At 42.0% G+C, this 21,951-nt stretch overlaps 1 protein-coding gene across 5 annotated transcripts in view; it reads left to right on the top strand.

Annotated features, from left to right (window-relative positions):
• The window catches only part of ARHGAP32 (Rho GTPase activating protein 32), a 217,028-nt gene that overhangs the window by 85,189 nt on the left and 109,888 nt on the right, over positions 1–21,951 (top strand). For 3 of the 5 annotated variants that reach the window (XM_060268467.1, XM_035139369.2, XM_035139366.2), the window contains exons 2-5: positions 1,385–1,493; positions 16,485–16,576; positions 18,260–18,301; positions 18,668–18,752. In XM_060268467.1, the coding sequence (XP_060124450.1) occupies positions 1,385–1,493; positions 16,485–16,576; positions 18,260–18,301; positions 18,668–18,752 (328 nt within the window). The remainder of the gene's footprint in view (positions 1–1,384; positions 1,494–16,484; positions 16,577–18,259; positions 18,302–18,667; positions 18,753–21,951) is intronic. The other 2 variants (XM_035139370.2, XM_060268468.1) reach the window with 1 other exon arrangement.

Genomic DNA, 21,951 nt, shown 5'->3' with positions numbered 1-21,951 from the left:
GGAATCTCATCAATTTGGATGAAAAATCCTCTGCAGAAGTATTGCATAACTAAATAATTAACAGTAGTCAGAACTCCTATATTTGAACCAGAAGGGGAACAATAAGATTAAACTACCTACTGACTCCTGTGGGAAGTATAACTAAGCTCAAGCATGACATGTAATAAATGAAGATATGAAGGAATGGGCTACTTTACAAATGGACAAGTATCCTTCTGATGTGAGAATCTTAGTTCACCAAATGACCATATTTGAATTCATACAAAAAGTCCAAACCCATTAAGAAACCATGACGGGGGCAATCTGTCAGCATTCTGTGATGTGCCCTAAGATAGACATGAGTCTTAGCATTGCCAGAATGGAGATAACTGTCATATGTGGCAGTGATTAATATACCTATGTCGTCTATAGCCCCTGAAGGTTGGAAACGGTTTGAGAGACCTTGTGCAAGATGCATGTACATAAATGGAACAAAACTAAAGAAAACAAAACATGAAGGAATCTTTGAAAAACCTTTTAAATTGTGAATGCTACCTACTTATGACTCTTTAATCTGTGGTAGCGTGAACGTATGTGGTGTTGCCATTTTACCAGAGTTGACGTTTCTGTTGTACAGTTCAATATATTGCCTAGATACCACCTCCCCTCTTTTCCATTTCATGCTGGTGAAATTACTGTAAAAAAATAATAATATTAAATTGTCAGGCTGGGCCCCAGCACACTGTGTAATAAGTCTAATATATCTACTTTTACCTCACAATTGTGAAGAGAAAATTGGAAAATTCATATTTATAAGGGAAGTACTTTAAGAGACGTGTATAGTGTAAGGAGATGTGTATAGTGTAAAACCTTGGTGGAAGAATGCCACATAGCAGGACATTCAACAGTCTAAAACCCTTGATTAATACAGAAGTGAAACTTGGTGAAAGAATGCCACATAGCAGGCTTTAAACAGCCATTTGCTCCATGGCCTGCAGCAGGTAACTAAGTAGGCAAAAACATTTTACAAAAGTTATGTATTATGTACTGTGCAGAGGAAGACTAACATGGACGTTTGTGGATTTATTTGCAAAGTTGGCTTAAAGTGTCATCTGCAGAAATTATGGTAGTGTAGTTAATGGATCTGTGAGTTAAAGTTAGGCAGCCTGAAAACAAATCTTCCCTTGAACAAATGTGTTTCAAACAGTAGTTCTGGAAATTGATTGCTGTTATTAGGATAAGAGCTTTCTAGAGTTTACAAACAGGTTTAGAAATTTAAAAAAGAAAAAAGATAGAGCAGGTTCGCAAGAAGAGATAGGTGCATTTAAAGTATCATAACGTTCAAAATGATCAAAACTTGCTCAAAATGTGGAATTTATCTAATGACTACATCATTTTACTCCAGGATGATGAAGTCCTCTTTGCATGCAGAAGAGGATGATTTTGTGCCAGAACTTCAGAGAAGCATTCATCCCCGTGAAAGACCAGATTGGGAAGAGACTCTCAGTGCAATGGTAAAGTTTCAATTTCTTTCATGCATTGTTGTCTGTAGTCCTTGAAATGCTGTTCACTGGTTTATAGAGTGTTGTTTTACTGCCTCTCTTCCGCCCCCCCCCCCAAAAAAAAACCATCCCACGTAGACCATATTTATAAAATTGAGTATTGTGCAACACATTCCATTCTTTGGATATACAGTGGTACCTTGTTTAAGAACAGTCCTGTTTAAGAACAATTTGGTTTACGAACTCTGCAAAACCGGAGGTAGTGTCCTGGTTTGCGATCTTTACCTCGGTCTAAGAACGGAAGCCGGACGGTGGAAGGGCACTGGCGGCCGGAGGCCTCATTAGGGAAAGCGTGCATCGGTTTAAGAACGGTTTCGGTTTAAGAGCGAATTAAGTTCATAAACCGAGGTACCATTGTATACCAATAGTGAGAAGGAGATGATGATGATGCCTGGTGATTCTGTTCCATGAATACATGCCTTGAAGCATTTCTAGTGATCGTTTAAATGTTCCATAATGTTGCAATGACTTTGAATTTGCATTAAGCTCTCTTTAAGCTAGGATCCGTAATGTGTGATTTTTCCTCCTTTTTTCTAGTGGAAAATGGTCATTGAAACATAACTTATGTAAAAATGATTAACATAAGATTAATTTGGTCTGTTTTTTTCCAGTAGGCTGTTTTCAGAGCTTTACAGGAGTTCCCTCAAAACTCACCAGTCGACAATTAAAATTTCTCCCTCACTCATGCTTAATTCACAAGCAGCATTTGGAAAATGTGAAAAGTGAGGGATGAAGGTTCTTTTAAGTCCATTTTTGGACTTAAAAGGTGTGAATGCTGAGCTCTGCTTGCTTCCCATAGCAGTAGCTGTTCTAGTTTTCTCCTTGGGCTCGATGGTAAAAAGAGCTTGCCACATGCTGAAGTGAGGGGCACCCCTACTATTCTAGCTCTGTTCTGTAGTTAGGCCCATCCTATACCATTTCCTTCTCAAACCAGTCCCTGCCCATATATGCTTTTTACTTGTTGTTGTTGTTTAGTCGTGTCCGACTCTTCGTGACCCCATGGACCAGAGCACGCCAGGCACTCCTGTCTTGCACTGCCTCCCGCAGTTTGGTCAAACTCATGTTCGTAGCTTCGAGAACACTGTCCAACCATCTCGTCCTCTGTCGTCCCCTTCTCCTAGTGCCCTCAATCTTTCCCAACATCAGGGTCTTTTCCAAGGATTCTTCTCTTCTCATGAGGTGGCCAAAGTATTGGAGCCTCAGCTTCACGATCTGTCCTTCCAATGAGCACTCAGGGCTGATTTCCTTAAGAATGGATAGGTTTGATCTTCTTGCAGTCCATGGGACTCTCAAAAGTCTCCTCCAGCACCATAATTCAAAAGCATCAATTCTTCAGCGATCAGCCTTTATGGTCCAGCTCTCACTTCCATACATCACTACTGGGAAAACCACTTTTTACTTGTATCCATAGTAAATACAACTCATAGCAATGCAACTTTTTTGGGGGGGTGGTGGTAAACCTTATTTGAGCTGATTGTTTGTTTCTCTGAATTAAAAAAGTGAATACAGTGGTACCTCGGTTTATGAACACAATTGGTTCCGGAGATCTGTTCATAAACTGAAGCGTTCATAAAGTGAAGCGAACTTTCCCATTGAAAGTAATGGAAAGTGGATTAATCTGTTCCAGATGGTCCGTGGAGTACTTAAACTGAAGCATTCATAAACTGAAGCGAACTTTCCCATTGAAAGTAATGGAAAGTGGATTAATCCGTTTCAGATGGGTCCGCGGAATACTCAACCTGAAGCGTACTTAACCCGAAGCATGGGTGTAATTGGTTCCGGAGGTCTGTTCATAAACTGAAGCGTTCATAAACTGAAGTGAACTTTCCCATTGAAAGTAATGGAAAGTGAATTAATCTGTTCCAGATGGTTCCGTGGCGTTCGTAAACCGAAAATTCGTAAACCGAGGTGTTCATAAACCGAGGTTCTACTGTATATTCTACATTGCTTTGCAAAATGGGTGCCCTTGGGCAGGCCACTACCTCTTAGGCTAACATGCAGTACTTTATAGGTTGCTGCATCTGATTTAGTGGATTCCAGTTAGTTAATGAAAGCATATGCTATAATCAGGTAGTCTTGAAGGCGTCACAGCAGTTTTACTTTTGATATCTCATAGACTTGTGTTTGATGGTGAAATGGTTACACACCTACACCCACACCCCTTAGTTCTGTGCCACAGGGTTTGTTGGAAGAACTGGAGATAATGTGAGAGATTTATTGCTTCCTATGGCTCACTTAAGATACTTACCTTGTGGATAGGCGGAAAATAATAATAATAATAATAATAATAATAATAATAATAATAATAATAATTATTATTATACCCCGTTCACTCTGGGCAGCTTCCAACAAAATATTAAAATACAGTAATCCATCAAACATTAAAAGCTTCCCTAAACAGGGCTGCCTTCAGATGTCTTCTAAAAGTCTGGTGGTGGTTGTTCTCTTTGACATCTGGTGGGAGGACGTTCCACAGGGTGGGTGCCACTACCGAGAAGGCCCTCTGGCTGGTTCTCTGTAACTTGGCTACTCGCAGCGAGGGAACTGCCAGAAGGCCCTCGGCGCTGGACCTCAGTTTCCGGGTAGAACGATGGGGGTGGAGACGCTCCTACAGATATACTGGACCGAGGCCGTTTAGGGCTTTAAAGGTCAGCACCAATACTTTGAATTGTGTTGAAATGTACTGGGAGCCAGTGTAGGTCTTTCAAGACTGGTGTTATGTGGTCTCAACGGCCGCTCCCAGACACCAGTCTAGCTGCTGCATTCTGGATTAATTTTAGTTTCCGGGTTACCTTCAAAGGTACCCCTATGTAGAGCTCATTGCAGTAGTACAAGCAGGAGATAACTAGAGCATGCACCACTCTGGTGAGACAGTCCACGGGCAGGTAGGGTCTCAGCCTGCATACCAGATGAAGCTGCTAAACAGCTGCCCTGGACACAGAATTGACCTGCGCCTCCATGGACATATGTGAGTCCAAAGTGACTCCCAGGCTGTCCTGGTCCCACTCGCCTCCTGTCCCCCACAAACAGTACTTCTGTCTTGTCAGGATTCAACCTCAATCTGTTAGCCTCCAACCGCCTCCAGACACTCACACAGGACCTTCACCGCCATCACTGGTTCTGATTTGAAAGAGAGGTAGAGCTGGGTATCATCCGCATATTGATGAACACCCAGCCCAACCCCCCTGATGATCTCTCTCAGCAGCTCCATGTAGATGTTGAAAAGCGTGGGGGAGAGGACAGAACCCACTCCATAAGTGAGAGCCCAGGGGTCTGAACACTCATCCCCCCCCACCACTTTCTGAACACGGCCCAGGAGGAAGGAGCGGAACCACTGTATAACAGTGCTCCCAGCTCCCAGCCCCTCTGGACAGTCCAGAAGGATGTTGTGGTCGATGGTATCAAAAGCCGCTGAGAGATCCAGCCGAAATAGGAAACAGCTCTCACCTTTGTCCCTAACCTGCCGGAGATAATCGACAGGCAGTTTCAGTCCCATGATGAGGCATGAATCCCGACTGGAAGGGATCCAAATGGTCCGCTTCTTCCAGGTGTGCCTGGAGTTGTTCAGCCACCACTCGCTCAATCACCTTGCCCAAGAATGGAAGATTTGAGACTGGGCGATAGTTGGCCATATTGGCCGTATCTAAAGATGGTTTTTTAAGAAGCGGTTTGATAACCGCCTTTCAGTGGGTCTGGGAAGGCTCCCTCACAGAGAGAAGCATTCACCACGCTGCGGAGCCCATCGCCCAGCTCTTCCCGGCTAGTTTTTATAAGCCAGGATGGGCAAGGATCAAGGAGACAGGTGGTTGGTTTCAATCGTCCAAGCAGCCTGTCCACATCCTCGGAGGTAACAGATTGAAATTGATCCCACACAACTTGACTAGACAGGACTCTAGCACTCTCCCGCCCCATCCCTGCTCCCACGGTGGAGTCTACCTCTTCCTGAATCTGAGCGACTTTATCTGCAAAAAACTTTGCAAAATCATTGCAGGAGATCATGTGGCCTGTACTAGGCCCTGATGGAGCAGGTGGTTCCGCTAAATTGCGAACCACCTGAAAGAGTCTCCTGCTGCTGTTTTCCGCAGATGCAATAGAGGCGGTGAAGAAAGTCTTCTTTGTCGTCGCTATCACCAATTGGTAGGCTCGACATTGAGCTCTAACCCGTGTCCGGTCAGATTCAGAATGAGTTATCCACTACCGGCACTCTAGCCGTCTCAGCGATTGTTTCATTGCCCTCAGATCCGTGGAAAACTATGGGGCTGTCCGGGCTCCATGCAATCGGAGAGGGCGCTTCGGAGCCAAACAGTCAATAGCCCTGGTTAATTCCACATTCCAGCGGGCCACCAGGAATCAACTGAAAGGCCATCAGCATGGGATGAAACATCCTCTACCACTTTCTGGAAACCATTTGGATCCATTAAGTGGCGGGGGCGGACCATCCGAATCGGTCCCACCTCCTTGCGGAGGGTAAGAGTCACGGAGAAGTCCAGTTGCACCAGGAAGTAATCTGACCATGGCACTTCTTTAGTTTCACTTTCACTTAATGTCAGATCACCAACATCCATAGAGGTGAACACCAGGTCCAAGGCATGCCCACGGCTATGAGTTGGCCCAGACTTATTCAGGGACAGAACCATGGAGGCCATGCTTTCCATGAATTCCCAAGCAGCCCCTTGTAAGGTCGTGTCGGCGTAGATGTTAAAATCCCCTAGGACAGCCAAACTAGGAGAACACCCGCCACGACCTGAAGCAGCTCGGGCAGGGAATCCTTGGTGCAGCAGGGAGGTCAGTACACCAAAAGGAATCCTGTACTGCCCCTATTGCTCAACTTCCAGAAAATGCAGTCAGAGAACTGGGTCTTTCTAGTAGGACGCCTGGTGCAAACTAATGACTTCCTAAAAATCACTGCAACTCCCCCTCCCCGACCACAAGGCCTGGGTTGCTGTGCGTAAGAGAAACCTGGTGGACAAGCAGTGGCAAGGACAGGCCCATCTGCTTCATCCAACCAAGTCTCTGTTACACATGCCAGGTCAAGTCCTCCATCCACGATCAAGTCATGGATGACAGTGGTCTTATGGATCATTGACCTGGCATTGCACAGCAGAACCTTCAGGTCATGTGGGTATCCCTTGCTGATTCTAGTATCCGTCCAGTCAAGACCAGACCCGGAGGCAGGGATAGTCCTCAGACAACGACTAAGCATGCCTTCTCAGTAATGACATGGTCTGGTCTTAGCGTAACTCCTCCTCGTACCCATGATCACCAAGATTGGTTGTCCCAGTGCATCCCCCCCCCCCCCGTGGAATCTGCCTCCGGGTCTAATAAAACAATAAAAAACAAAAACAGTAAAAGTTACAAACACACCAAAATTAAACAGCTGCCCACACCCGACTAAACATCCATCCCACTCCACACACTTGAGGCCTCATTGGAGCCTTATAAAGCTGTGTTGGTGAGTATGGGGCCTGCCCCTAGGCCCAAGATGGAAAATGGGCTTCAGGGGGAGTGGTCCTCCCCAGTACTCACAGGCGGAGCAGCAGCAGCCTGTGAAAGATCTGGAATTATTTAAGAATGTTTATAACCCACTGTCTATATAAAGTTTTTATATAATGTTTAATGAAGAAAAATCTCTCAACTACAAGCTGCTTAATTGTACACATGGGAGTGAACCACACCAAAGCAGCCCCTATGACCTGTTGGTTGACCGTTTATCTTGACTCATCTGCATAATGTTTATGAGGAGTTAGATGTTGACTATTGAGTACTCATTCTGATTTTCTAATGGCAAGGTAACGTGGCCTTGCATCAAGCAATTGTTATAACCGTACTTCCTAGCACATTTTCTTGTCAATTTATTCATTGAGGAAGGTCTGGGTTGTATCCAGTGCTAGTCCTACTCTGAGTAGACCCATTGAAATTAATAAATATGGCTAGCTTGGCACCATTATTTTCAGTGGGTCAACTCTAAGTAGATGTTGGTTGGCTATGCTCCCCTGATGTTGCTTTTTAAGGAGTTAAGGTGGGGAACCAGTTTGTTGTGCAAGAACACTTAACCGACTTTCTGTGTACAGCTTGAATTTGCCAGTTTATGACTGAGTTGCACTTGAAAAGGGTCTAGAAATGCCCAGAACTGTGTTATTGAAGTTTTGCAAGGTCACTATCGCCACTGTAGATGCAAGTAAAAAGTGAGGCTATCCTATCCAATTCCACATTCAAAACTTGGGATGGAAACAGTATTCCAGCAACGTAAGGAACATCTGAATTTTATTTTGTCAAAATGTTTCCCACTTTTCTGTGCTCTTGGTGTTTAGTGACAATTAGGAGAAACCCAGATGAACTCCAAGGCATTGCTCACAGTGGGCCAACTATCAGTTGGTTCAACAGCAGTTTTTGTTTGTTTGTTTATGTTCTTGTTTTATGATGAGTCAGTTCTTCATTTTATTGAAGATTAAATTAAAAATTAAAGCATTCTTTTCACCTTTTAATAAGAAAATCACTGTATTTGAACTAGACCATTTTCATTGCTATTCCTCATCGTTCTGACAATCTCTTTATTGTAATGATGGGAACTGCTTTCTAGTGGCTGTTGCAGAAGAGCAGTGCTGTACATTTCTTTCCACCAGGAAGGCTGCATTGCACATAAATTCACATTGTCTCAAAGTACCCACCCATCTTTTGGCACTGATAGAAAGTAGGAGAGATTATTTGCTGTAGCGTGGCTTTATGGTGGGGTAATAGGACTGAACCTTCTAAAGCAGTTTGTCTTCCTGGCTAAAGCACACCCTTGGCTAAATATCTCACAAAAAACCTCCTACCTAGTTTAGTGAATTGAATGTAATTCTTTTCCAATGCAAGATATATTATTTGGTAGGCAATTGATTTCAATTGTTGTATTGTCATTACACTGTAACTCCCACAAACAAAACAACAACAAAATAAGTAAATCCAAAAGTATGTTAAACATTTGATTTTTCAGAAATGCAGATGATCAAAACTTAAAATTCTGAAGTTCTTTACTTCATTTGGATTAAAAAATCTCATTGACTGTTGACAGTATTTGGGGTCAAAAACATAAAAAGTAGCTTTCTCACTGTTTGTGTATTTAAATCCCAGGCAACAATCCCGTTTATGTCACCTCATGGAGAAATGTATCAAACTCAATTCTAGTTAAAAGACGCCATTAGAAGAATCTTACTCAAGGAACCAGAAGGGACGTGAGTGGCACTGTGGTCTAAACCACAGAGCCTCTTGGGCTTGCCGATCAGAAGGTCGGCGGTTCAAATCCCTGCGACGGTGTGAGCTCCCGTTGCTCGGTTCCTGCTCCTGCCAACCTAGCAGTTTGAAAGCACATCAAAGTGCAAGTAGATAAATAGGTACTGCTCCGGCAGGAAGCTAAACGGTGTTTCCGTGCGCTGCTCTGGTTCGCCAGAAGCGGGCTTAGTCATGCTGGCCACATGACCCGGAAGCTGTACACCAGCTCCCTCGGCCAGTACTGTAAAGCGAGATGAGCACTGCAACCCCAGAGTCATTCGCGTCTGGACCTAACGGTCAGGGGTCCCTTTACCTTTACATTTACTCAAGGAACCAGTTAACTGGAAAAAAATGACATTAACTAAAGTGTTGATAGGAAATACACCCAAGCTGCCCTGCTCTCTTAACTAGTAAGCAGATTCATTCTTTCTTATATTTATACTACAGTAGTCTAGGAATTTTAGTTCTTCTTTTAGAAATAGATTTCGGTATAGCTATTATTGTCTTTGTTAATGTATACTGCAGAGGAATGTTTTATGGAGGCTTTCTGTTCCCTTTCTGGGCTCTTAGTGTTAAAATTTCCAAGCTTATTACTTGTTCTGTTGTCTGCTCATGTGACTTCAGGCAGGTGTTCCTAGTATCCTAGCAAAGATCGAGCACAGTTAAATAAAAAGGCTTGAGCTAAATAAATCTAGGATGGATCATGATGAAAGGCATCAGGTTGAGGAAGTCTATAACACCACAGGAAAAATATAGGGTATATGTTAGTTTGGCATGCCTCTCCAGTCTTCTACTGTGTTTCAAAAAAGGCAGTATGATTTGAAGTCAAGATCCCTTTTGAGATAGAGGCAATAATTATTTTATTTTTCATTTACCATGGACTTTCACCTAAAGTTCCTAAAGTGATGTACAGAAAACTCAAAACATTTGTTTGTTGTTCAGCAGAAATAAGTAGGAGTCCTGTAAATAACAGTTGTGATTGAGAGTCAGATGTACTCCATAGGAGGGACATGGTTGCATCTGCACAGTACCTCTCTCTGTGTGTAGGCTATACTGTATAGACCAGGCATCCCCAAACTTCGGCCCTCCAGATGTTTTGGACTACAGTTCCCATCTTCCCCGACCACTGGTCCTGTTAGCTAGGGATCATGGGAGTTGTAGGCCAAAACAGCTGGAGGGCCGCAGTTTGGGGATGCCTGGTATAGACTGTTAGTTAAGACAGTTCTTCATATGGAAATATTGGCAGTGACTATCAAATCCTGAGAGCCATGTCCAACTTCTGAAGTTTTTGTATTAGGAAACTAAAGTAAACTGAGGAGCAGAATGTCTTCATAGCAATACTACTTTTCTAAACCTATTGATTTTATGCCGTGAAGTTGCTCTTCTGGTATGTACCTTAGTGATCACTTCAAAGATCTCATCATCCTTAGTTGAACCAAACTATTAACTACAGCAGAAAGGCCATTAGAAACTGAACATTGTAGTTGTATGGAGTTGTTGTCTTTTAAAACAAACAGATGTTGCAGCATGGGGAGTGTTGCATTAATTTTTTTTTAAAAAAGCAGGCTCCTGTATGACAATTAAGACCTAGCTTCTGCAGCTGTCAAATTTTGCCATCACTAGGCTTCCTAAAAATAAAATCATGTTTGCGGAGGGCTTTTATTTCACTCCCAAATGAGTCTTGTAATTGACATCTTCTGACAGCTCATGCAAAGCTGATGTATTACTTTTTGTTTAACTCTTGAAATGTAGGGTTATTCTAATTGTTTTTCACCTGAACTGGTTATGCTATTGGCTGTAGCCTGTCAACCTCCCCCCCCCCGGGCCCCCCCAAAATCATGTCCAGCAAATGGTTGTGAGGAGTTACATGCTTCAAAAACTGTTACTAATGCCACAATTAATTGGTTAAGAAGGACTTTTTAAATTTGATGTTCAGGCCGATTTGAAGCCGAAGTAATGCACATTTTATTACCTGTTATTAAATTAATCTAAAATAAGAAAATAACATACAGATCTAGAATGAGTGTTCATCGCCATTTTTGATGGTTACCTTGGAGAGGCTTAATATGTTGATAGGAAAGTGAAAGTCATTGAGCCCCTTCCATTTATTTATAGGAGAGGAGACTGGAAGGTCTTGTATGTTATAGAATACGTTGTGATAATGTAAGATATTGTTAAACAGTGTAATAGCATGGCATGGAGCCTGCACTGTAAGTGGGAAGGAAGGCAGGCATGGTTAAGCATGACTTGCAGGTGTGACCATAGACTAAACAGAACTGTTATTTTGCTGCCAATTGTTTCCTCAAGGAGTTAGACATCGTTTAGATTGTGGGGTCTTTGGGGACAGTGATTGAAATTGCTGTAGTGAAATTGCTGTAACCTACTTCCCCTGTGGACTCACAACATAGTGGATTGTAAATTTTATGTCTAGAAACCTTTATATGCTGCCTTTTCAGCCCTCTAAAGAGCTCCCAAGGCAGCTCACAACAATAAAGCACAGCCTTGAGACTGTATTTTGTTACACAGTTCTCTTGAGTATGTTGTAGCTTACTTCTCTTCATGACTTTGCTCTGTCCCTGCCCTCTTTCAAACCCCACTTACTTCATAAAACTTTTTAATGAATCATTGCATTCTCAGGTTACTTGATCCACCGTTGCTTTCTGACTCCTTTTCACTTGTCCAGTATTCATGGTGCATCCCTAACAGCTGTCTTTTTCCACTCCTTGTCTTGAATGACAGTTGTAGAACATAAGCAATCTAGACATGAATTGTGTCACTTCTGTATACCATCATGGGAAGATAATACCCGTAGCAATAAATGTCATAGACTTCCAGCTAACTGGCTGCTCATTATTCTAATGCTATTTAATTATGTTATGAACATACAGAAGTCAAATGTTCCAACTCCACAATATTACCAAAAGACAGTACTGTACTCACTTCTGTTAGTAGGCACCGTTGAAAAATCTCCATCATTACATCTATCCATCACAGTAAAGCTGTCCATAATTGCTTTGTTCCTGGTCAACTTTAGCCCAGTAGTTTTTGTCTTTTCCTTCCTGCAGTGAAAACAATTTTATTACAGTACTAGGTTGTCAATGTAGAGTTCTGTGGACTTTTTCTGTAAGAATGGCTATGTAAAGAAAATGTAGACTGTTGATGTCTTGCTATTGTTTGTGTTTTTCATTTATTTATTTTATTAAATTTGCATCCCACCCTTCCTCCCAAAGAAGCTGGATAAAACAATACCATTAAAAATAAATGTAAAACTTACTAAAACAATATGCACAATAAAACACAAAATTCTTTTCAGCAGATGTTCAAAACAGCATCATGAGGAGGCCTGCCTAATTGCAAATATGCAGGGGGTTCGTTTCTAATATATTCTACAAACTGTATTAGTCCTGCTTGAGAATCACTTTTGTCAAAAGCAGATAAAATGTTAAAGCAGGCTTATAATCTGTTCAAAGCAAGTTAAAATCTGTTCAAATGTCTTAGTAATTAAATATGATTTCCCATTTCTGTTCTTTTCTGTTTCTCTAGCTGCAATCCTTAATCCCTCCACCAATTTTGCTTCCTGTGATTTAGCCCATTACATTGTATCCACCTTCACTCAGAGCCTCATTCACACAAACAGCAGATGAGGGGAGTCAGGTAGCCCCCAAACTACAAGGGAGTTGTATGTGAATTCCATGCACATTGAAAACTAAATGTCAGGGAACACAGCTTCAGTGAGCCTCATCTTTCCCCGATACGTTTGCTTTATTGGGTGCAAGGAACATCATCCTATATTCTAATCCCAGTTCAGTTCTATGGGTGTAGCCAAAATAATAACTGCCACTCCCAAGAGGGAGATATCAGGCAGAGTCAGCATAACCTCAAAGTTTGCAAGACAAAAATGCTGCTGCCTTTACAGCGCTTTGGTTCTCTGGGCAAGCCTCAAAGCAATTCTGAGCAGACTAGGGATGGGTGAAGCCCTCTAGATACCATGCACCAACTGGAAACATCAGCTGTGCTTGTGCTCCACCAGAGGTCTATATGTCTCAGTGCTTGAAAAAGAAATGCAGCAGGTGCCTTAATGTTTTGCCCTCCTCTCCAAGATTTACCCCTAGGCAAGAGATTTAGAATGTATCCTCAGTCCTTTAATGCAATAACATAATGGCTTTTTAAAACCTTTGATGTTTATCAGAGTAACTGCTGCTCCTTATTCTGCATCAGAGGCTGCTTGAAAGGGTTTATCTGACTTCCCAGAGCAGCTTTTCAGGAGGCATGAAGTACGGTACTTGGGTGGGAAGCTGGGTGCTGAAAACCCCGTAGTGTGAAAGCTCCACCTGTGTCTCTGCAAATCTTGCCCTGAAGCTTGAGCTGCTGCTACTACGTTGAGGATTAAGCTTAGAACCTACTCTTTTCACTCTGTAAATGATTTCCATTTTTAAAAGGCAGTTGTCTTTGGGTTTCTTTTCTGTTTGATAAGGTCTCACTTGCTCAGAGCAGAGCCTGACCTTAATAGCAAAGAGGCATACAGCCTCAAAGAGTTATGGTTAAAGGGAAGGGACATAGGGATGTTTGGAATAAAGGCATATGACAGCCATGAAAGAGGGAACAGTGTTGAAGCTCTGCAGGGTACTGGGTAGACTACAGCATACTGGAGAAATGTATCCCCCTAGAATGCCAATTCAGTTGTCCCCCATCTTACATTTGTTCAGCTGGTTCTTCCTGTCTAAGTGCAGCACCTTACATTTGTCCCTATTGAAATTCATTTTGTTAGCTTGGGCCCAGTTCGCCAATCTGTTAAGGTCATATTGAATCCTGATTCTGTCATTACTGGCACTGGCTGCCCCTCCCATTTTGGTGTCAACTGCAATAGACTATTCAGTCGTTGGATACCTTCGCAATAAACAGGGCTCAATTTCCCCAAAAGCTGTTGAAAGTTGAATCCAACTCTTTGCTGGTACAGGTGTCCCCCCTCTTACACACAGTCAACTGTGCATATGCATGGCACCAGGAAATAAGTAAGTAAGTAAGTAAGTAAGTAAGTAAGTAAGTAAGTAAGTTTCAAACCAGGAAATGGCAAAAGGTAGTTGGGAAGTTCTCATGGCTCATGAGGCGCAACAGGGCTTTGTTTTGGCTGCTCAGGCTCCCCACCTAGCAGCTGACACGAATGGTAGCACAATAGCAGAAGCAGCCACTTTTCTGTGCAGCCACTTTTCTGTGCATCCTCCGGTGGGTCCCAGAGCTTCACCTGTAGTTGAAGAGAGAGTTGTGTGGAAAGAGTGGGCGAGATCACTGGAGAGCAGGGGAAAATAGCCATTTACAGGCTTTTTAGAGCAGTGTTTCTCAACCTTTTTTGGGCCACGGCACACTTGTTCCGTGAAAAAAATCACGAGGCACACCACCATTAAAAAGGTTAAAAAAATTAACTCTGTGCCGCCCTATATTATAATTATGACTGTAAGAAACACTTGCCAAATATTGCTTTCCGGCGGGTCAGTGTTGAGTATTGGCGGCCGCCAGGCTCGTTTGCACTGAGCTTTGGGAAAGAGGAGGAGAAATATTGCTTTCCGCCGGGTCAGCGCTGAATATTGGCGGCCGCCAAGCACGTGACAATGCAAATCGCCCTTCTCGTCGCCGCACACCAGTGTGCCGCGGAACAGTGGTTGAGAAACACTGTTTTAGAGGGTGTTCCGGATATTTGCTTATGTGCAGAGGCCTCCAGAAGTTTACACCTCCTAAGTGTATGTGTGTGTGTGGGGGGGGATTGCTTGTATTCAGACTTCGATCATGCTGTAATTGGTTTATCAGAGTTTGGAATGACAGTTAGGAACTGCTGTAATATTAAGGGAGAAGAGTTGGAGTAAATAATTTGCATAAGTAGATTTGTTATGCAATTACTAGGTTTTACAGAACATTGATGCATAAAATATTGAAAGTGAAAAAGAGAAACTACAGATGCTTGCCAGATAATTTTTAAAGTTAAATAATTCAGCTGTTTCAGATTTATTTTTTAAAAAGAATTTTCATTACCAGAAACACAAAAGGATGTCAAATACATTTCATAAAATATTTTGTTTGTATTTTAGAAAGTGTTTTTCTCATAAGCAGGAATCCCCCTTGCACATTTTTCACTAAAGTAGACAATAATATTTTGTGCTTGTTAACTTACTTCTGGATTTGCATTTCTATGAGGGTTCAGTTATAAAAGGACTATGCTGCCTTTTTCTTACCCATTCATTTCCCCCTTTTTTTGCTAACGGAACTTAAATTATTTCTTCTTTTTTAAAAAGAATTTGGCTTATGTGAATACTATACTGTATGTATAGTATGTTTGCCTTCTTGGTACACTCTGACCATTAAAACATTGCTGATGAAGAATTGTCGAAACAGGGCCTTGTCCTGGGATTTTTTCACTGGAATTTATTTTTATTTGTCTCACTATCATACTGGAATTGATTCCTAGTTGAATTCATCATTACATAAATAAAACCTTTTGAAGACTTACTTGAAATTCATCTTCCTCCTGGCCCGAGTTCTTGCAATTTACTGTTTATTTCTGGACTTCACCAAGAACTCCAATTTCTACAAAAGATCCATTCTTACACACAAAAGGATCTCAGAAAAATGGCCATATATCTAAAATCCTCTCCCAGAAATATCTAGACTAAAAATAATGTCATCTAATTATAATTCAGTGCTCTTTAGAAAAGCAACTACATTTAAATTGTATATTTCTCGCCTGGTTCACATTCCTGTTCAGATGCTGTGGTTCAGTATTTTATGTGTTTATGGAAAGCTGCTGAGCAACATACAGAATTCTTAGGGATTACTTTAGGCCTCTGTTAATGGCTAGGATACCAGGGGCCACTTGAAGGCTACACCTTTCTGTCCCTGGGAGGAGAATTACAGCAAAGAGAAGACCACCCTGGCCACATCCACTGGCCAAAAAAGCAGCAGCTGTAATGAGCTTGCTTTGCCTTTCCCTGCCAGAATGAACATTTGGCTTCAACTGTCAGCTGATTTGGAACATTTATCAGTCAGAGGGGAAAGTGGCTCCTGTCTTTGTGTGTGTGCACTGATCTCTGATGATGCAGTAATTTATATTCCATCCTTCCTCTAAGAAGCTCAAAACAGTAAACACGGGGCTATTCTGCTCTTTGTCCTATAAAGAGCCTTGTAAAAGAAGTTGGGATAAGAGAGTGCTGCTGTGCTCCAAGCATTTATCATTTCTTTCCTTATTTTTCTTTGATATAGAAAGTCATAATAAACTGTTCTTAGAAATGAAAAAGACAAAAGAGATTGCATCAGTCCCATGGTAATTTAGTGAGCGTCATTCGAACTTTGGCCTTTCTGGTTCAAATCCAGGACACTCAACTGCACCTTAGGACACTCAACTGCACCTTCCTGCTCTGCATCCGGGGAGCATGGCAACACAAGTGAAGAAACCATTCATAGTTATCCTTTTGGCAGTGAAAAATGTTGGGTGCCTCCTGCTTTCTTTGGAAGCTTTTTAAAAGTTGAAATGTGATTTAGAAGCCCCGGGATCAAACACCTGTTTTTAAAGTAGCTTAGCTGTCTTTGCATATTTACTTAATCTGTAAGATCCAGCTAGGAGTTTCCTAGCTCTTGGGAATTGACAAGGCTTTACTGTTAAAAGCATCTGAACTTTTCTTGCTCTTTTATTTTCTTCCCCTCCAGGCAAGAGGAGCAGACATCCCTGAGATTTCAGGAGAACTACCATTGCGGACATGTGGCAGCACAGCTAGCATGAAAGTGAAGAATGTGAAAAAGTAAGCTGCTTTGTCTCATCATTGTCATGTTTGTAGCTTCTGGGCTCTCGGGGGTTGAGTCCAAGGTACCAGTCAATTTGTTACTGTTGTGTGCTTAAAAACAAACAAACAAATTAGTGTTATCCAAAGGCAACAGGAAATAGGTTCATATTAGCTGAGAGCCCACCCACACTTTCAGTGCTTCTTAACTTGTTACAGCTGAAAACTAGGAAAGAACAACAGGCGATTATGCACTTCCTCTCCCTTCTCAACAATTCCTTCAAATAATCTTTTATTACCAGCTGTTTTGGAGTAATAATGACTGAACCGAATCCGACAATATGACCTGGTGCTGCCAGTCTCTAACCATTGGGCCTTAGGGTCATGCACTCCCTTCCTCTCCCTAGTGTTGTTTAGTCGTTTAGTCGTGTCCGACTCTTCGTGACCCCATGGACCAGAGCACGCCAGGCACTCCTGTCTTGCACTGCCTCCCGCAGTTTGGTCAAACTCATGTCCGTAGCTTCGAGAACACTGTCCAACCATCTCATCCTCTGTCGTCCCCTTCTCCTAGTGCCCTCAATCTTTCCCAACATCAGGGTCTTTTCCAGGGAGTCTTCTCTTCTCATGAGGTGGCCAAAGTATTGGAGCCTCAGCTTCACGATCTGTCCTTCCAGTGAGCACTCAGGGCTGATTTCCTGAAGAATGGATAGGTTTGATCTTCTTGCAGTCCATGGGACTCTCAAGAGTCTCCTCCAGCACCATAATTCCTCTCCCTAGTACTTTCTCTTAAGTGTCATTAACCACGGCTAATAGTTACATCTCCACAAACTTTAGTTAAAACTGCTTGTCTGTTTTTGTTTCTGTCTACTCAGCCCTCTAGACTCAAGGTTCATATGGAGCAATAAACTAATTATGACCTTGTCAAATGATACATAACACTAAACTATGGTTAGCATAAAGTATGGTTTGCCTCTTCCCTTCTGGTTTCTGACCAGCTTGCAGCAGCAAACCCCGATTTATATTTGAGGCATCAAAATAGGCCACAGATAAGCATTCTTTAATCTGTGTGGTATGACATGTTGTCTAAAATAAGCTTAAAATACCATACTTACGTGTAAGAATGAAGTGGGTCTATAACATTAATTCAGAAAAAAAGGTTTGCCTTTACTAACAGAAGTTGGGGGGGGGGGTTATTTCTTCCAAATTCCATGCTAACTGTCTCTTTGATTGTCCTCCTTTCCCTTGTTTTGTTCACTCGTTCCTCTGTTTTTCCTGCCTTAAGCAGAACGCAGGCCTGTATAATCTGTTAGCTGGATTTGTGCTTGACCCTTCTTTAGCTGTAATGTTGATTTACGGTTCAGAGGGCTGTCCAACATAGATGGATTTATTCAGAACACCCATCTATCATCTGCTGATTCTCATAGAAAAGCTGATGACCCTATTTTCTAGTAGGGAGAAGCCAGATGCTAAATCTCATTTCCCTCTTAAATTCCCATGGGAAGAGTGAGTGGTGATCACAATCTTCTTGTTTCACAACCAGAATATTTGCTCTAGGAGGTAAAACCAGCTTCAGCACCTGCTTAAATATAGCCTCATTACACCAGAAAATTTATGCAGTTGGGATGCTTGAAAGGCACTTAGGATGCATAAGATTTAAACTAGACAAAGGATTTTAAAAATTCTCTTACCCCCCTGCCCCTCCAGATCTACCAACCCTGGACTGATGGGCTGTGATTCCTTTCACAGGTAAAATTCTGGTTTCATTTGTTCTGATGGTGTAAGGGCACCCATGCTGCTTGACTACCTCCTCTCCCATGGCATTCGAGGATGAACACCTTGTCCCTGCATCTTCCCTTTAGGCACTGGTGTTCAGTGGGTTGCAATGCACTGTCCTGTTAAAAGCCTGGGACAGATGAAACTTAACAGCTTGCATTTCTTGTAGTCTTCTTTTCCTCACTGCCTCCTTGTGTCACATTGACAGCACTCCCTGTTCTGTTTTACTTGGGATTATTAGGTATCCTAATAATACTTTTGGTATAACATGTATCTAACTAAGGCAGTGAACTTTAATTGCTGTGATGTTCCACATCTTATCTGTTACTTGTGTTTCAGGTTATCCTTTACCAAGGGCCACTTTCCAAAGATGGCAGAATGTGCACACTTCCATTATGAAAATGTAGACTTTGGCAATATACAGGTGAGTTTCCTACCAATGTCATTTCTCTGTTAAGCTGACCTTACTTAACGACATGCAGTTTGGCAAGCTCTATTATAAAACATGTTATTATTAGGGAACATGTATGTTCACAGTCCACAGGCTATGAACGTTGTCTACGCCCACCCACCGGTGGTCCTATACCTGCATCTTCTGACTGTTTTGCAACCTCCCTCCAACCTTCCTACCTCTGTTTTTGCATTTAGCATTCTCCCATTCTTCTTTGGATTGGGGCAATCCTGTTTTGAATCCTTATTGCTTCCACATACTGTATTTGAATGAGTATGATCTCTTTCCTAGTAATAATGGTGTGAGTGTGTGACTACTGGACTCTGCAGCACATTTAAAGTGCCCTTGTGTTTCTAATTGAAATCAGTTCTGTCACCTTTTTGAATAAGTGTCTACTGTTAAATGTAACTCAGGAATGTGCAACAAATAATCTAAATCTGAGTTTTTTTATTCTACTCTCATTAAAAGTGACATGAATACTGAATCTTTCCAGTGCATTAAACATATATTTCCACAGTAAAGCTATTATTGAAAGTGTTAAAATTGTGCATCCTGACTGATTAAATGGCTTGTATAAGGGAGTTGATTCACAGTCTTAAGACATAAAAGCAGTCTTCTGAATATTATCTGGCATTTCTGATAATGGATTTTTAATTGTGATCTTGCTCCTTGTTTAACAGCTTTTAAACACTTCCCTAGCTTTTAATAAACACAGCTTAAATAGGTCTTTGGTTAAAAGCTTTCTTAAATTCCCAATTACTGATTGTTCCTAATACAGTGGTGCCTCGCAAGACGAAGTTAATTCGTTCCGCGAGTCAATTCGTTTTGCGAAAAATTCGTCTTGCGAATCGCGGTTTCCCATAGGAATGCATTGAAATTTCTTTTTTTGCCCACAGGAACACATTCATTAAATTTCAGTGCATTCCTATGTGAAACCGCAATTCGCAAGACGAATTTTTCGCAAAACGAATTCGTCTTGCGAGTCACCGTCAGATCGCAAGACGCATTCATCTTGCGAAAAATTTGTCTTGCTGGGCATTCGTCTTTCGAGGTACCACTGTATTACTAAAGCTAAACCAACCAATGAAGCTGAATCTAGATCAGGCTGGTCCCATGAATGGTCCAGGGCTACATGTGGCCCTCAAGACCCTTTTGGGCTTCCCTCAGCAACATTTGATGTCCGCCTCCCAATTCCTTGCACTGCCTTTGCAAAGCTAGGTAAGTGAGGCTCTGGGAAGGAGGTGTTAGGGCTCTGACAGTGTCCTAGAGTCTGCCTGCCCCCTTCTCAAAGCCTAGTTAGCACTTTCCCAGTTTGGGGAATGTGGTGGGAGGGTTCTAGGATGACACTAGGGCCCTGATGGAGCCTCGTGCTTGCTTTCCAAAGTCTGGTGCTCTGCTTAACTGACTTTAGGAAGACAGCACGAGGCTAAAAGGATTTGCTGTAACTGCCAATCAGTTGATCAGTAGTTACAAGTCCTTTTGAAATCTGTTTCCAGGTGTGATTTATATTCAAACTGCACCTGCGAATGGGCTCCCCCCACCCTGCTGCGACTGGCAGTCCAAATTGTTGTTGTTTAGTCGTTTAGTCGTGTCCGACTCTTCGTGACCCCATGGACCAGAGCACGCCAGGCACTCCTGTCTTCCACTGCCTCCCACATTTTGGTCAAACTCACGCTAGCTTCGAGAACACTGTCCAACCATCTTGTCCTTTGTCGTCCCCTTCTCCTAGTGCCCTCCATCTTTCCTAACATCAGGGTCTTTTCCAGGGAGTCTTCTCTTCTCATGAGGTGGCCAAAGTATTGGAGCCTCAGCTTCACGATCTGTCCTTCCAAAGAGCACTCAGGGCTGATTTCCTTCAGAATGGATAGGTTTGATCTTCTTGCAGTCCATGGGACTCTCAAGAGTCTCCTCCAGCACCATAATTCAAAAGCATCAATTCTTCGGCAATCAGCCTTCTTTATGGTCCAGCTCTCACTTCCATACATCACTACTGGGAAAACTATAGCTTTAACTATACGGACCTTTGTCGGCAAGGTGATGTCTCTGCTTTTTAAGATGCTGTCTAGGTTTGTCATTGCTTTTTCTACCTGGAGAAGGAACTGACAAACCACTCCAGTATTTTGCCAAGAAAACTGCATGGACAAAGACAACAGGTAGTCCAAATTACACCTGCCAATGGAAAATTTCAGTTTAAGTTCCCAGTTGTTCCTTTGAAGCCAGGTCTTTAGATGTCCCACACCTGACATCACATATGGCATCAAGTGTAGGGCAAGTGAGGGTGGTTTGGGAAAACAGCCTCTACTGGGCCTAATTAAGCTCATGGGCTGGATGTCCCCCACCACTGGTTTAGCTTGACATCTGAGCATAGCCAATTACATTGTTTCAGTGTTACTTTTAAATGTGGGTTGGAAATTGAAATTGTTTTATTAACTGATGGAGGGGAAAAGGCTACAGTATTTGTGTGTTGTTGTTTGTATGATTACTTACACTTGGGGTGCAACATCTGAATTTGAAGCAAGTCGGTAGGACTGAAATTACGGTACTTTTACAGACATGAATTGTTAGATGTTTTACATGTTTACAATTAGTCACTAACAAAATATATAATGAAATATAGGGCCCCAACCAAAAGAAGGGTATAGGTTAAATGATTTCCGCTCTTCTAAAATCAGGAATGATAACACTTGATAGATTTGGGAATTTTGTGCACTGCCCTGAGATTCTGTTGGATGAAGGGCAGCCTAGAAAAAAAAAGCAAATGAATGAATGAATGCATAAAAATATTTTCCAGAAAATCAGACAGTATGGTTCCTCCCCAACTCTGTTTGACATTCAACTGAAGGTTTGCAACTGAAGGTGTTGAAACAGGCCTCAGAAAATCAAGCTTTAAAATGTTGTTTACATCAATAAAGTCATGAAGCATATGTATTTTATTTTAGTTTAATATTCTGAAATGAAAAGCTCTTTATTTGTGAAAAAATTACCGAACTTTCAGTAAGACTGCTGTGGGATTAAATATTAGTTAGCTCTGCAGATCAAAAAATTTATTGGAATACCATCCCTTCAGAAATAGGATGTGCTTTGCTGCTGTCAAGAGTAAGAATTCACCAGTATATTGAGAGAGTAAATTATATTTATTATTGCATTAATCTTTCAAGACTGAGCTAGTGGA

This window comes from Zootoca vivipara, chromosome 15 (assembly GCF_963506605.1).
Source record: "Zootoca vivipara chromosome 15, rZooViv1.1, whole genome shotgun sequence".
Lineage (NCBI taxonomy): Eukaryota > Metazoa > Chordata > Lepidosauria > Squamata > Lacertidae > Zootoca > Zootoca vivipara.
This window is presented reverse-complemented; position numbering and strand designations above follow the sequence as displayed.